This window comes from Poecilia mexicana, unplaced genomic scaffold, assembly GCF_051168715.1.
Source record: "Poecilia mexicana isolate PSO_F unplaced genomic scaffold, ASM5116871v1 scaffold_6, whole genome shotgun sequence".
Taxonomy (NCBI): domain Eukaryota; kingdom Metazoa; phylum Chordata; class Actinopteri; order Cyprinodontiformes; family Poeciliidae; genus Poecilia; species Poecilia mexicana.
In genome coordinates, this window is record NW_028263375.1 from 25,634,305 (window position 1) to 25,650,999 (window position 16,695).

At 40.2% G+C, this 16,695-nt stretch overlaps 1 protein-coding gene across 2 annotated transcripts in view; it reads left to right on the top strand.

Annotated features, from left to right (window-relative positions):
• si:dkey-82f1.1 (DENN domain-containing protein 2A) overlaps nt 1-16,695 on the top strand; it is a 36,480-nt gene that overhangs the window by 13,302 nt on the left and 6,483 nt on the right. The window contains exons 2-12 of one of the 2 annotated variants that reach the window (XM_014971835.2): nt 2,442-2,528; nt 6,082-7,041; nt 9,568-9,695; nt 11,972-12,084; nt 12,170-12,367; nt 12,623-12,716; nt 14,578-14,622; nt 14,832-15,019; nt 15,493-15,602; nt 16,131-16,200; nt 16,439-16,516. In XM_014971835.2, coding sequence (XP_014827321.2) covers nt 2,443-2,528; nt 6,082-7,041; nt 9,568-9,695; nt 11,972-12,084; nt 12,170-12,367; nt 12,623-12,716; nt 14,578-14,622; nt 14,832-15,019; nt 15,493-15,602; nt 16,131-16,200; nt 16,439-16,516 — 2,070 coding nt within the window. In that variant the 5' untranslated portion in view covers nt 2,442. Of the gene's footprint in view, nt 1-2,284; nt 2,529-6,081; nt 7,042-9,567; nt 9,696-11,971; nt 12,085-12,166; nt 12,368-12,622; nt 12,717-14,577; nt 14,623-14,831; nt 15,020-15,492; nt 15,603-16,130; nt 16,201-16,438; nt 16,517-16,695 lie in introns of those variants that run through there. The other variant, XM_014971833.2, reaches the window with a different exon arrangement.

Genomic DNA, 16,695 nt, shown 5'->3' on the forward strand with positions numbered 1-16,695 from the left:
AGAAAAAAAGTTTAATATTAGAAAGTAATTGAGATTATAAGATATTTTCAGCTATTTTCCCTTCCATCCCACTGCTGTTAATAATAATAATGATACTGCTTCCATTTCCTGTCACACCTCACAGGGCAGTTCAAAGGGGCGGGACGGGGGGACAGGTAGAGGTCCTGAGGTCCCAGTTTCCCCATGATGGTTTTATTGGCCTCGGCAGATGGCTTCCCTCGGCCTCTGTATTGTTATGATGGACATGTTGCTCTGGGGGGTTGGTGTTAACAATTGTTGCTAATAGTTCAAGGAGACAAAAGCCTATTGTCCCCCCATTTAAAAAAAGTTTCCTGAGTAACGGGATGCTGAAGACCTTCTGATGTCGAATTTAAAGACCTGCATATATAATTGTCGTTTCCTGTCAGGTTGGAGATATGTTGATGATGACAGAAAGTCAGGAAACGTGTCAAAATGACCTTTCAAAGAAACTTAAATCGCCACTGAGATGCTTTTCTGTTTGGACTGAAGGTTTCTAAATAATGACAGGACATCCTAAAAGCCTGGACTTTTCACTGCAACAGTATACTTTTATTATTCTTTGCATTATCCACTTTCCTCTTTAGTTTTTACAAGGCCTGTCCCTCTCATCCGTTTTTCCCATCTTCCATTTCTCTCGGAGACATGCTAACCCTAAGGACACCCCCAACCCACTGCCATCCATCCTTCCTTCCCTTCTTCCTTCCTTCCTATATCTCTGATCTCAACATTGGGGGAAAAACAATAAAACAACACATTTTTAACATGTTAATAAAACAACTAGAGGGTATTACACATTATTCATAGTCCTTGTTTTCAGTCTTTTTCCATGCTAGATCTCTGTTCTTGGGTTCTGTGTTGCATTTGTGGAAAGAAAAAATAATCAGTTGGGGAGGGAAGAAGGGAAAAAGAAGTGGTTGATGTTTCTCCTCAAACATGTGACCCCCACTTGGCTCACAGCTGAAAATAATTTTGGCCTACAAGCCCGGTGAATGCTTGACGCAAGCCTTCCTTCTCCATTTTCTTCCCTCCGCGGCGGCTTGGCTTTGGACTTATGGGGCAAAGACAAACGAATGAATAACTTGAGCTGTAAGGAAAGACAAAAGGTAAAATATGACAGGCAAGATCTGAACTGTCCCTTTATTGTGGATAATAGCACAAGTCCAAAACTCTGAGCATCATTAGTGTCTGAACTCTTACCAATCGGGAAAACGATCAGAGGAATTAGGGCCACATTCCCTAAATAGTTAAAAGTGCAGAGAAGAGAAGTATCAGGGTTGGCTGATGCAGGTTTGTAGAAAAATAATAATAAAAAAAAAAGACAGAGGGGGAATCTGGGCCAGGCAGTGCTCAGGAAATGTTTAACAGCCTGAAAATACCCTGCAAAGTATCTCGGCACATCTGGAAAAAGTCACACACATAAAATCCATTCGCTGGACCGGCATATGGATTCTTGGCGAGCTCTGTGTGGGACTGCAATGCAAACATGTAGGCGTGTTTTGAATTCTCTGTAAGATTACAAAGCACTAATGTGAATCTGTGTGCGTTTACCGCAGAGTAAATGCTTAAATACCACATGGTTCTCTGCCGTATCCCTTGATTTTGGTAGAACGTGGATTTTTTTTCCTACTCCCTACCTACCAGTTTCTTCTTCTTTTTTTTTTATTTTTTTTTTTAGCCCAAGTTTATTTGGATCTTACATTTGGCTCATCTTTTAAATACTTTTTGAGCATCTTGTTTTACACTTAGTGCCATATACTTGCGTGGCAAAAAAAAAGAAAAAAAAAAAGTCAAAAATAAATCAAAAGCTGGAAAGCACATTTCAAATGAAGGAACCTTTTCAAATATGTGTTTTCATTATGTTCATTTAAGAAATCTGGCATTTTAACAGCAACATGCTGAAACATAATGGGCAATAAAGTTAATAGCACCAATCCTACCTCCCATTTATGTTTTTATATTTTCATATAATTACAGTGCATCACCCAAATACCAAGTCAAGTCAGAGGAAGGAGAAAGATACAAGAATGTGCATTTGTATTCAGCTCCCGTTATATTGATGCCCTTAAATAAAACCCAGTACAACAAGTTGCCTTCAGTTGTCACCTAAATTGGTAAATAGAGTCAGATTTTCATTTGCAAAATAATAAAATGCTTGTAAAAAATACTCTTTCCACTTCATAATTATTTTTGCTTTGGCCTATCACATGAAAAAGCAACAGATTACAACAAAGTTTGCCATTAAAAAAAAAGGTTCAATGTCTTTGTAAGGGCACAGCATGCCATTGTCTGCTGAATAATGGTTCATGGTGTGTTCCCAACAAACCAAATGTCCCCTATTTACATGTTGTTTCTTTCAAGAACCTTGCCCTTCGTGCAGCCCACGTGATACCGTCTGACATGTTCTGCCTTTGTGTGTTCAGGATGCCAGCTGTTAGCACCATGACCGGCGGAAGGGCCCTGCTGCTCTGTGCAAACACTGACAACTGTATTTACCAATCAGTCAACGGGTAGGTGCTTCAGATTCTGAGAACGTTTTCACAGTATTTATTCCACTACATTTATCAGAATAAAATATGTGTCCCAGTAAAAAAAACAAAAAACAAAGCAAAACCTGACCCTAGGAAACAATCGTGGTAGGGAGGAAGTTTGCCCTGAAACTTTGGGATGAAGTTTTGTGGAGGGAGATTTCAGCTGCCTTTTCAGAAAGAGGGAGTAAAATCTGTAGTCAGTCATACTTTCAAGGTTAAATTACTTATGTTAGAGCGTTTTATATAAAAATAGAAAAAAATAACACTTTATGTTCCCACAAAATCAAGCTCCTCTGCCTCCTTATGGTCCTAAAGCCAGCTGCAGAAATACACCACTTGGTCAGAAACAATCAATCAGAGCGAGCAGCAACGTCCTAGCTCTGTCAGTCTACTTTTGTTCATGCTGCTCTCTCCCTTGCTCTGATTGGTTGCTTCTGACTGGGAGCTGTGTATTTCTGTACATGACAGTAGAACCACAGAGAGAAGACAGAAGAGGTTAATGTTTTTTTCTCACAGATTACCTGTCTCATATTATCAGGATAGTGACAGTTTTAACAAATATGTAATAAAGATATTTTCATAAAAATTATCTATTTAAATACTAAGGAAGCCAATCAAGAGCACAGCTTTTCAGGAATAACAATGATTTTAAAGGTTTTAACCTTTTGAATTAATCTTAGGATAGCTGTAAATGTCCCTGTTCCTTAAAGTTTTCAGTAAAATAAAGGCAGAGCAAGAGAGGAGACGAGGGCTGCATTATCAATCTGCTGGTTGGCTAGTGTTGGTTAATTCCTGCTAATGCTGTCCAGCGCCTCTATATAAAGTCCTCTCTTTCATTTTTGCTGTAGTTATTATGCAGTGTTTTTCGTCTCAATGAACCATTTGCTTACTGCATCATTCAAAGGCCACATCTTTTATCTTTGGTGTCCCGTTAGACATGGACACATTTTTTAAATCCATACTCTTCAGTTTATTCTGTCTTTAACACAACCTTTAATGTATGGGCAATCCTTTGCCACATTATATCCCAATTCCTCTGTTTTACTTGTCCTTTTTTGTTTGACCTAGTTTTTTTTTTTTCTTTGTTGCTGCTAGCATATCTTGAAAGAGGAAAATAAATGTGGCCACAGTTTAAAAACCTAATGCAAAGAGGAAAGTTATTTAAATTCCTTTTTTAGTCATGTCTCGTCAGCAGCTTCTCAAAGAACAATGAAATTTGAGTTCTCAATCTCTTCAACTCTCTCCTCAGATTTCCTCTAGATTACACAACTGTTGGATGTCTAATTTAGCATCGTCATCAAAACTCAATCAGCAAATCTGCCTTTCCTCCATTTGTTGGTGGGAAGCATTTGATAGGCTTTGAACCAAAACTGAGCTCTATGGGTTGGGAAGAAGAAAAGGAGAGATGCATGTCTACACTTGGGCCTCTGCCCCACAACCCCCACCTTTTTTTTTTTTTGCATACTTTGTCTCCACTCCATAAATAGCAGTGTGTGTAGCTCATAAACTTTGACCCTCAAACCCGGAGTTCAAACTGTCATAACCCGGTGACGCTCCGGGACTGACTCGCAGCTGAAACAGCCTCTTTTTCTAAGTGTTTTCTTTACCCTTTGAAGCTGTTGTAATTATGAAAGTCTTAAATAATTTCTTTCAGGGCACGTGAGGCGTATTTGTTTTTACTCTGCATGCTGAATATAATCTCTAAAACCAATTATAGCTGTACTGATCAGAATTTAGTGGCTGGTTTCAAATTCGGTTTTCAGCAAAATACATTTTTTGAGCTGTTGTAAAAAATATGAAAAAATAGCATTATTTGATGATCATGATCGCCACTTGGAATGAAGAGGAATTGATAAGGCGAAGACCGAAGATGGTCTGGTTTTCATAAAAAGCTCAAGAGAAAAGTCTTGTTCGACCAGTCAGTCTCAAGTGATGAGCTAGGCATCTATTTTCAAAACTCTTCAAAATAATGTCTTACCCTTTGCACATACATTTAAAAAAAATCTAGATAGTATCTGTCCTTTTTATTGTTTAGGACAGGCTGGGTACATGTTGAAAACTACTAGCCAGTAGATGTAATTAGCTGAAAAAGACGGGACAAAGAAAAGCTGCTTGAAACATCTGTCCTAGGTTTGATTCTCGGGCCATTTACTGCATGTCCTCCCCTTCTGAGCTACAATTGAATAAAAGCCAATAATGCCACAAAATCCTTTTAAAGGAAAACTCTTACCTTGCTACCAGTAACAGCCAGCTTTTCCTTTCTGTAGGCCACAGACACACTTCTTAACCAACCAGGTTGTGTGAGTCACTGGTGACAGAACACATTTCTCCAAATTATTGTGGGAAATGTCCGGCAGCCTAAGCACGGATGATTCAGACAATTCGGGCTGCATTTGATGTTTCACATCTAGTGTGGGTGTAGTTCATTTATATAAAACCTTCAGACCAGATTTACTGCACTTCATTCAGTTTTTACATTAGTTATTCACGAATGAGCCAAGACACAACTCTCTGTAGCAAAGGAGGGAAGACGCCTCCCTGTGGGGAAGACAGATATTTAATTGAATTTATTGTAATTTAGAAGGCAGATTATGAGGCCAGTCACATGCAGAGACAGGGATTAGACCATTTGTTGAAAGAAGAAAGTAGGCCTGAGACAGCATGTGTAGTGGGACAGGCCTGGTACCCAGACCGACAGAGACAGGAGCATCGGACCAAATTCAGTAACCACCACATTGTCTGTCTCCGAAACATGCTTTTAAATATTGAGTATACTAAAACTTTAAATGTTTTTATCTTCTAATCACGTGAAAAATTTGACTAAAATATCAGAGTTACATACTCTGATAACTTTAAAAAAAAAAAAACAAGTGACCCTACTGCAACTTAAAGAAAATGGTTTGAACCACAAACAAAGCTACTGTGATCAGAAACGGAACCAGGAAGAGCTTTATTGGCCAAGATTATGTGCATAAACAAGGAATTTGACTTTGACTTCAAGCACTTAGGCAGTCCCAACATGAAGTGTAAATATCTAAACATTAGAGGAAGAAAAAATACAGGGTAATATGAACAGCATGTAGAAGTATTTGTCGGTATAGCCATTTATAGAGGGGCAGCTTGGCCATTGGGAGGATTGGGAGGTTTCCCGTATGGCCGGTGGTCAGTATGTGTTTTATTTTGTGTGTGTGTGTGTGTGCGTGTGTGTGCGTGTGTGTGTGTGCGTGTGTGTGTGTGTGTGCGAGTGTGTGTGTGTGTGTGTGTGTGTGTGTGTGTGTGTGTGTGTGCGTGCGCGTGTGTGTGTGTGTGTGTGTGCGTGTGTTATGTCAGTGGTATTTTTTCATATACTAGATTCTATCTTTGAGCTTACGAACTACTGGTCACCAGTCGGGGCCAATCAAGCTAAAAAATAACCCGTTTGATTCTGGACACTGACTAATTTCTTGGTACATCTCCATACAGAATGATTACTATTCAAATTGTGGAAGCTTTTCATAGTCTGCATTCAGTTTTCTCTTCATGTCTTTTCAAGGCTCCATTGCTGTGGCTTGAAGGTTGGGGAGGCGCCATCGTCTGTGGCGCCCCAGCCTTCAGAGGTGTGTGGGTTACCAGGGGACAGAGACAGGAGGCACACTCTCAGTGACACCTTAGGTCCTGACACCATGCTGACTCAAAGGAGAGCCGCCACCACGAAGGAACCGCAAATTCCCACCATGGAAAACGGACTGAGCCACAGCAAGAGCTCAGCGGGAGCCAGGACTGCCAGCATCCGTGATAAAATATCCCAGTGGGAAGGCAAAAAGGAGTCCTCCCATGTGGCTGCTACAGGAACATGTCCTCTTAGCACAACGCAGAAGGAAGCTGACATTGTGAGGAAAAAGGAATCCAAAGCTTCAGACGTCCAACGGACAGACAGCAGGAGGTTTGCTAGCTGGGAGAGGCAAGACTCAGGGAAAGAAAATCTCGGAAAATTTGGGGATTCGAGCCCTAAACATCCAGACGGCACAGCAAATGCAGAGAAGTGTTTTGCTAATAAGCCTACTGAACTCCAAGACAAGAAAACAGTTTTGACTCATGTCAAAAAACTGGAGAAAGCCACAAAGGAAGTTCCCTATAAGCCTTCACTCGCATTTCCAGGGAATTACTTCTGCCCCCCATCAAAGGAGGAGTTGGAGGCAGCAGAGAAGAAGGCCAATGAGCCAATTTTTGGGACTTTTGACAAGGTTCGACCCGGTGGATTGCAGAGGAGACAGGATGGGGAATCTGAGAACGAATACTGTGAGCCCGGTGCTCCTTCTATAAACCCCTTACCTAAACCTCAAAGAACTTTCCAGCATCACACACAATCTACGGGTTCGAGTCCTTCCTTTGGAAAGGCGAAGAGAACCCTGCCTCCGCTGCCCACTATCCCTCCCCCACCTCTACCCACATGCCCTCCTCCAGGGGTTTGCAGAAGACCTTGGGTTGACAGAGCCCGGGACAGCAACAACAGGTAAGCTTGTGCAAAAACCAGAGACTATCTCCAGCTGCAGACATCCAATCTAGACCTTATTACGCCCACCTGAGACTGTCATGACTTATGAACACCCCTTCAAATAAAGTGTTATCAAAAAAACTTTCAGAAGTCTAAAAATCAAACCTTGTTTTCAGCCTTCTTCTAGACGGTGCTCTGGTTAGTGGAGCAAGAAATTAAACTCTAAGGCCTCCATGCAGAAGGCATTATGTAGCTAAAACCCATCATTGGCCCTGTCAAAATCCAGACCTAATCCTATTGAGTGTCTGTGTTCACAGATACTCTTCATCAAAACTGACAAAGCTTGAACTGTTTTGCCAAGAAAAAAAAAAGGCAAAAATATTCTGTCTATATGTTCAAAGATGGTGGTTGCACTGTTGCCTTGCAGCCTGGGTTGGAATCCCGACCTGGGGTCTTTCTGCATGGAGTTTGCATGCTCTCCCTGAGCATGCGTTTGTTCTCTCCAGATACTCTGGTTTCTTTCCACAGTCCAAAAACAATGGCTGTTAGGTTAAAATGAGCTTAGTTCTTGGATTTGAGGGATGCACTCTTTCCAGGACACCAAAAGTATATAATCTTTAGAGGACTTTCAGAAGGGCAGAATTACTGCATGTCCAATTTTAGTCTTCATGGTGAAAATGATTGTGCAACTCATTTGGTTGCTGCAGACATCTTTCTTCCTAGAACTCCTTTCTGCAGAGGTTGACTTTTCTGAAGTTAAATTAAGGGAATCTGATCTAGAATCCCAAACAACGCCACAGTATTTGAATTCATGTGGTTGCAATCAAATAAAGAGAGCTGTGCAGAGAAACCAGAAAGCAATGTGGCTATAGCAGTATTGGATCACATCTATTGTTCAGTTCCTCCAGTGGCTTGCATTTTTGTTTGGCCTTGGATCTGTTACTTTCCATACCATATGTGGAGGACTTGCTCAAATCCGCTGTATCAAACCTTTTGTTTGGTCAGACTGTCTCCCTCATGAGTGTTCACCGATACAAAGATGTATGCCTTTGAGAAAATTAAAATGCACGTTTCTGGTTCAAGAGGTTTAAAAACCTAATGTGATGGCAAAAGCACTTAGTGAACTAGGAGGTAAACAGAGAGTTAAACAAAGGTTGACATTGAAATACGTGTTCAGTCACAGAGAAATGAACCATATGTTGCAAAAGTGTTCGTTTCACATTTTGTCATTTTCAAACCACAGTTATACACAAAAATGTTTTATTTAATTATTTATAGAATCACCTTCCACTTCAATTGCAGCTGCAAATATTTGTTTATTTGTTGCTACTGTATGTCCCTACCAGTTTTCCACATCTGGTGGCAGACATTTCTTTTTTTTTCTTTTTTGCCAACTCTTCTTTGCAAAGTAGCTCAAACTCAGTCTGATTAGACAGAAAACATACATTTTCCAGACTTACAGAAAATCCTCCATTAGATTGTGACTTGTCCATTTGAATTCATAAATATGCTTTGATCAGCTGTGCCTCTCTGGCTGTATGCTAAAGGTTGTTGTCCTGCTTCTAGTCCCTATCGAAGACCAGCATCACTGCAACATGATGCTGCCACAACCGTTTTTAAAGGTGGGCATGGTCTGGTTAGTGTTAGTTTCCTGCCACACTTTTTTTTTTCTTTTGCTGTCCAAAAAACTGTAAAGGGGAAAAATTACACCACACTTTTCAGATTTTTAACTGTAAAACAAAATTTGAAAACCATGTGTCATGTTCTCTGTGTTTTTCTAGCCCATAAATATGGTTTCTGGTTGATACATATTATGTTGGACTTTAAACTTTGACATGTTTTGACGTTCATTATGATTAGATTTGAGTTTTTCCAAGTATTACAGATGCTCAGTCTGATTTTTATAGCCATTTTTAGATTCCTTAGTCAAATCTTTAAGACGTTGGGGATAAAAAACGGGATTCAAATTATTGCTTTGTGCAGATCCTGCTGCGGCCGGCTGGTCGAACAAGACATACATCATCACTACATCACTCATTCGACCCACGAGAATATAGGAACCTACTCTAACTCTGAGATTTCTAAAATAGATTTGTAAATTCAGCATGTTCCATAACAATGAGAGGCTGAAAACTAAAAAAAAAGAAACATCAAAACAACTTTCCTACTATATGCTTAGCCTTTTTGCTATATGTCGAAAACTCAGTCTTTTCAAATGAAGCAGCATGAGTAAATGGTCAACATTTTGGAGTAGACTATACATCTTCTTTCCAAACGGCTTATTCCGCTTTTTTGTGGCTCCCCTAACTTAATTTTCAAACACCCGACTGACGCCGAAAGTAGCCAACTTTGAGCCTTAACTCTCTGTATAACTACTTCCACCTCAAAGAGTGTCATTAGCGCAATCCATTAGCATTTACACTAGATGGACAGAAATCTACCAAATGGCAGTATTTTGAAAAAGCCTGAATTTGGCACACTGGGGTGTTTGGAGACTTGTCCATTTAAAATAAATGAGAGTCTTTGTGCTTCTTTATCCAACAGGAAGTCCTATGAGTTTGAGGATCTTCTGCAGTCATCTACGGAAAGCAGTCGGGTGGACTGGTACGCTCAGTCCAAACTGGGCCTCACATGCACTTTATCAGAAGAGAACGTCTATGAAGACATAATGGGTAAATAATTGATATAACACCTATTTTTCCCCCCTCTTAACTAAGTGAAATCTGGCAAAGTGTTAAATATGAAACATCTGCTGTTTAGCATCTGACTTCAAAGTATTACCATACGAACAAGGCAGCTTATGAATCAATTTAGATTTGAAACAACATTGTGGGCTTTAGTTTATCCATTATTTTTCTGTATTTAGATGCACTGCAGTATTTTATCCAAAGTAGGTCAAATCTGTGCAGTATTGTGCATGAATCTACTTCAGGTCAGACGCAGACATGATGAGAAAGATTAAGTGTCTTTAGCTCTGTTTATTTTGCTGCTCCGATTTTAATTTACAGGCACGTTGTTTCTTCTTTATTAGAAACTGCATGTTCCCTCCTTATTGTCTCTAGTGTTGTGGCAACCCCACCAAGAGCCTGTTTAACTACTTAGCGTACAGTAGTAGCAGTCTTATATGATGTTGCCTGCTTTGATTGGACGGTGTGGATCCCTGGATTAAACACAATTTGTTCACTTTGGGTTTCATTTGAGTAAATAATGTCCAACAGGAGCCGAGTTTGCTGGCAACGATTAATCAACGTTAGTTAAACTTATGATGCAAGCTATTTTGAATCGTCATTGTTTGTTCAAAACGTGCAGACAATGTCAAGTAGAGGCTTACCAGCATCCCTTGGGTAATTCAACTCAGCTGTCTATTCAAAAGCAGCTCAAGAAGGCAGAGATATGGAAAGTTGAAACAATGGTAAGTCATTTGGGTTTTCTCCACCCTCAGAACCTCCTGTAAGCACACTTTAAACTTTGACATGTTGGTTTCTTCAAACCAAGAGATTTCTGTCAGCAGAAAGCATCCAGGCGAAGGGCTTTAAATTGTTCTCTCATCTGAACTGTTTAAACTGATCAGTGTCTTGCATATACATATATGCATATTTCCTGTAGTTTGTTTGGATACACGTTATCCATTGCCATGACGATGGCTACTTTTCCTTGGGTCCACATCATAAAAAAGCATTTATTACAAAACATTAGCAACATAGCGTATTGATTTGTAAATGTATAGTTATTACACTTTGATATAACACAATTAAACAAGGTTCTTTTAAAAGCTCTAGCATGTGTTGCATTTAAAACAGATAAAGGAAGGGAGCTCCATGTTCTCATTCCTCTAATAATAACTTTTCTCTTTTTCAAGTGGAGGGAAATTGCTTTGTGGTTTTTACGTTCTTGTCGAGGAAAATCTGAAACATGTGAAGGAGAATTGTAGTCAGCCCTAAATGAAACCAAAGAAATTAATTTTTTTCCCTTTTAAACTACATTTATTTACCCAAATAGTACATAATTGTGGTCTGAGTGAAACAAAAAGAACAAGTCAACAGCAAGAGGTCAACGTTGCCTGTTGTTCTCCATCGCAAACAAAACGGACTGATGCGGTTGAACAGAACATTGATTTTACAAGTTGGCAGTTCAGGTCATTATCAGGAAATCAAGACTGCACCTGCATTCCTAACATGACATGGCTGTCCACCTGAACTCTGGAGGAGCTGCAGATATCCACTGCTCAGGTGGTTGACCTGAAAAAAACTTGAGACTGTGGCACAAGAACACATCCAGAGCTACATAGGGGTTGCGTTTCAGAAGAATGGCCTAGTCAAAACCAGATTGAACAGTACTGACTAAGTGGGGCTGAATACAAAGGCTCTCCACTCTTTTCTGGTTTTATCGGTTTCATCTTTCCTTCCGTTTTACAGCTAATCACTTATTTGCGTCGACCTATATTAACCTCATTACAGCATATTACATACGATACATTTAAGTTTGTCATTGCAGGTCATGAGCAAAATGAAGGGATAGTTCCAGGGGTATGAATGCTTTTACAACACACTGTAATGGATCTCAGAGATTTATGTGTTGGTCATATCAGCCAGCAGTATGGAAAACGCTGCACCGTACTGTTTTTTTCTTTTGAGAGATTAGGGCTGGACTGAGTGGCTGTCTTTGTTTGCCTGCGTCCACATCTGGTGGATAGATTGATAGAGCAGAGCAAAGAGTTACCGATTTACAAACCTCTGTTGCTCCATATCTGCAGGGGAGCTCTTGCAGCTACATTTAGCATTAGCTCTTCAAACGTCTTTTCACGGAAACATATGAGTCAGTGCATCGTCTCTTTGGAGACAGCTGGAGCACAAATCACCTGGCTGTACAAACACAGAGTGCTCATCTGGTCTGAACATGTTGTGGAACCTAGATATAATTTGAATAAAAATAAATCTGTGTTCTGAAGATCCACCATGCAAGGAGAACCCTTACGAAGACATCGAGTTGGAGCGAAGCTGTGTGGGAAGCAAATGTGTTTCACCTGTGTCATCTTCTCCTGTCCCTGACACTCCAGCCAAGGTATCTGATCACATTGAGTGCATTTCTATGTATACCTGAATTACTCAAGCGGTTGAATACCTTTATGTCCGTCTTTCCCCAGCAGCTTCCGTCCAAGCCTGGCTTCTACAGGCAAAACTCAGAGAGACAAAGCTTCAAAGTCCCAGAGCTGCGCAAGACCAGCAGAGACACTGGCCTCTCTTCTCCCTCTCGTATCAGCCCCCCCTCCACACCCAGCAGCCCTGACGACACCCCGTGTCTCTCTGGAGACCCTTACAATCGTAGACGAAGGAAAATCCCAAAGGTATGGAAGCCTGGGAGGCCCCTCTCAAAGGTTATGGCCCATGATTTATGGCCAAGCAATGGTTTTGAGCCGGTCTACTCAAGCCTCTGTCGGGGGATGAGTAACGCAGAGCATGCCGGAGGGTTGTATTTTTTTCTTTGGGATGGGTACCGCACACCGTGGAAGGCTTCAGTAATGCATTATTAACATGATTTGGCATGGAAACTGAGTTATCTTCCACAAAGTTAAAGGTGAACTTTTCTTTGTCTATTACAGATGGTGCTGAAGATCAATGCCATCTTTGAGGCACGGAGAGGCAAGAAACACACAAAGAAGGTGTCTCAGTCTGCAGAGTCCAGCTCAGGAAGAGGTGAGCCTCAGAATGAAAACCGTACGCACCTCTTCAAAGTTTAAAAATACCCCCTTCTTCAATAATTCAAACGTGGCTGTTTTTTCGTTGGTCTTTGTTGCATATTTTATATTCATTTGCTTTATTAGGAGTTTGTGAAAACTCAAGGAACTGCTTTTAGTTTTCTGCCAAACATTTTCCAAGGACTTTATGTAAAAAAAAAAAAAGTAAGCACAAAATGTGGCATACACCCTTTTCCACACAAAGCAACCTCACGCTGACTTCATAGCTCTTGTACAAACATTTCTCCAGTCAATAGCTTATTGGGTACTGAAAAACTGGTAACGATTTGAAAACAATTGCTATACACACCAGTGACACATGACAGGCAATTGTCGCGTCTCACATTTGCAGTTAGAGTAGATATTACACAGAAACTACGTTTAACAGCAACGACTTTTTGGATGGCACTGCAAAAGATGAGGACTGCCTGATCGGCAGATTTATATTTCCAAGGGCAGACCTGTTGGCAGTCCTGTACTGTGGTCTGAGTGGTGGATGATCTCGGACCGTACCCATGTAGCTGTTGACCACATTTGGGTGTTGGATACAGTTATCTGTATTTTAATCAACTTTATCAAATACAATGTAGCTGCAAAGAGGACATGAAAGTGCAGCTTCTGATAAGTTGTTTCTTTCCCAGGTGTAGTTGTAGCTTTTTGCTACACACACTGTGCAACAACAGCACCAGGACCAAATAGACTTACTTCAATAGAAAGCGATTTTATTCAAAGTAGAGATTTAATTCACGCACCAATTCAACTAACCGACATTGTAGTCAGGTTTTATGGTTCAATGTATCATTAGATCATTTCACCAAACAGGATGGCTGTGAGTAGAAAAGCCATCAGGGTGCAGGAATAGCTGGCTTCCTAGGGAACAAGTCCAAATCCTTATCGAGAAGTGCAGATGCTTCATTACCAGTCGGTGCTTAAAGTGAGTTTGCCGATTAAACTCCAGTTTCAGTGTTCCACCAAACTCTTGAGTGACTCTGAGATTATAGAAATAGTGGTGTATATCAATCAGTGAAAGGTTGGGAATGCAAAATATAAATACTTCTTGAGTGTGTTTTTACTCTCCGCAACCTCATTGAAGTGCATTTTCAATTCTTATTCTGTGAAGTTTCTATTCTTCCCCCCATTTCACTTTGATTGGAATGTAGAAAGATATAATATTATCTTGTATCTTTGCATACGAACATTTACATTTATGCTATGCTTCAGTGAAAAAAAAATCCAAACAATTTTTTATACATGAAGCATTTATTGTTAGAATATACCTTCCTCTAAAATGTTGCTTTTCTTAGTCGTTCTACCTCTTTTTATGTATTTCTGGTTGCCTAAAGGCAACATTTTAAATATAAAAATCCTAAAAACCCACTGTGAACCAACAGTATTCCCAAACAACATCAGAAAAATACTGCCATGCAAAATAAAGTCATACTAATACGTAAACTGACACATGGACTTAGAAAACTAACGTAAACCCAACCTGATCATCCAGAATAACAAAAATAATTACAGCAATATGCACAACTCCTGAATCGAATAAAAGAGAATGCAGATAATTCATATTGTCTCCATTAGTGAGACTTTCATCTAAAAATGTTTTGCCAAAGTTTGTCACCCAAAACATCTCGATCTCTCCGTCTCTTTCTCTGTGACAAACTATTATTTTTAGGCTAACCTACTTAGAAGACGACTGTTTTTGTGGTAGCAGCCAGGGCTGGAGAACTCATTTAACCGAACCTTATGAAATGCTTTGATTTCTATTTTCAGTCTTTTTACTCCTCTTCTTGTCTCTTCTTTTAATTCTGCGACAGATGAGAACAGCGAGTCAGAAAGCGACAGCGAAGAGAAACTAAAAGGTGAGAATCTTCCTGAACGCTTCGTGTATAAAACAAGTCTGTATGTACACAATTGAGATTTAAATGGAATCGATTTATTTCATATTTGTTTGCCACCCCTTTAGCACCAAAACACTGGAGTAGAGTATGCGTTTGACTTGCTCAAATGTGTGTATGTTTGCACTAGAAGGACGTTTTTAAGTGAATTAAACGGTTTTGACCCCCTTCAGCTCACAGCCAGCGCCTGGTGTCACTGCAGTCCATGCTGAGGCAGACGGGCCGGTACCGGACCTTGGAGAGGGATTTGATGGAGTTACAGGAGAGAAAACTCTTTGAATATTTCATCGTTGTTGCACTCCACAAGACCAAAGCTGGAGTCCCGTACCTGCCAGAAGTCACGCAGCAGTTTCCTCTAAAGGTAAAGGAGTATGGGAGTAGATAAAGATGACTTTATCTACTTGTTTTGTTATTGTTTTCTTAGTAGACATCAGCTTGGGGAAAAAAATCCTACTAAACATCAAATTCTGGGGATGAAAAAGTGATTCAAACATTTTTCTGTAAACAATTCTGATTGTTTGAACAATTCTGTCTTATCTGGAATGAAAGGGGGGAAAAAACAAGGAACTAATTTTAATTTTCACCATCAGGGACAATATTAGTCCCAGTGGCACCCCAGAAAAATTTCTTAGGGGTTGCCAGACCAAGCCTGTGAAAAATTTTAAAAGGATGGAGCCAAAAAAAAGTGGGACCAATAACTGTGCTACTAGTGATTTTGTTGCAGTAACATGGGTTTTCCCCCTCCACTGAATTATAATTCAAGGCTTTTTACTCGCACAAACACAGCAAACACAGTTTGTAATGGATTTGACAAAAGGTTTCTCTTCCATTCAGCTCGAGAGGAGCTTTAAATTCATGCGGGAGACGGAGGACCAGCTGAAGGTCATCCCTCAGTTCTGCTTCCCTGACGCCAAAGACTGGGCCCCGGTCGACAACTTCCCCAGGTCGGTCCAAGTCCAGGTGCTGCCTCACTGCAACAGCGTTATCAGAACACAAACACAATACAGTGGAGTTTCCTAGTGTAGTGGTAATAGCTCAGCTGTTTGTGAGGGCTAATGACTACCTGGCTGTGAGGGGCCTAAAGAGCTGACCGAGCAGCTTGTCAAAGTGACCCATCTGTCTTTAACTACAGGGTACAGGAAAATACGAACACCTGGAGTGTTACATCTGAATCACCTCTCCCTGTTCGCTGTGTGAAACGCTCTGTGTAACGCGGTACGTCCGCTATGAGAAGCGATGACGTGTTTTTTTTGTTGTTTTTTTTTAACGATGATGGATAATAATCACCTGTTCCAAAACGTCTGACAGGCGACCAAACATACGCAATTTGCTCCAAACTGGCGGAGACTTTGTCATGTCAGGAAGGTCGATGAGTTTGAGCTCTGGAGTTTTTGTGTTTGCACTGTGGAAATTTCTCCTGAGGGCTTTTCAAACTATCATAATTGTATCTTCTTTTTTTTTTACATCCACAGTGAGACGTTCTCATTTGTACTGACGGGTGAAGATGGAAGCAGACGGTTTGGCTATTGTCGCCGTTTACTGGTACGCTTAAATAAAGTCTTTATTTTATTTTCATTATTATGGAGTTATCTATATAAAATCCATTGCTTCTGGTGCACCAATTAAACATTTGTTTTCTTTTCATTGCTTCAGCCAAAAAAAAAAAAAACAACTTCATGGATTTAAATAATTGTTGTAATTCTTGAACTGTTTTTATTTTTTTGTGGGGTGAGAATTGCTCTATAATCAGGTAATTTCCCTTTGAATTGTCTGTTCACAGCCCAGCGGAAAAGGCCGAAGGCTCCCAGAGGTCTACTGTATCGTCAGCCGCCTGGGTTGTTTCGACCTTTTCTCTAAGGTAGTTAAGCTTTCAGTGGGATTTTAATTATTACCTTGATCGTGGATAAGATCAAGTTTAATCACAAAGTTATTTTCTCTTTGCAAGTTTCTCTTCTTAGCAAGTTGGAACACTATTTTTAAAAAAGTAAAAAATAAAAAATCATGTTCACTTGTCTTTCCTGTTTTGAGGAATGAGCC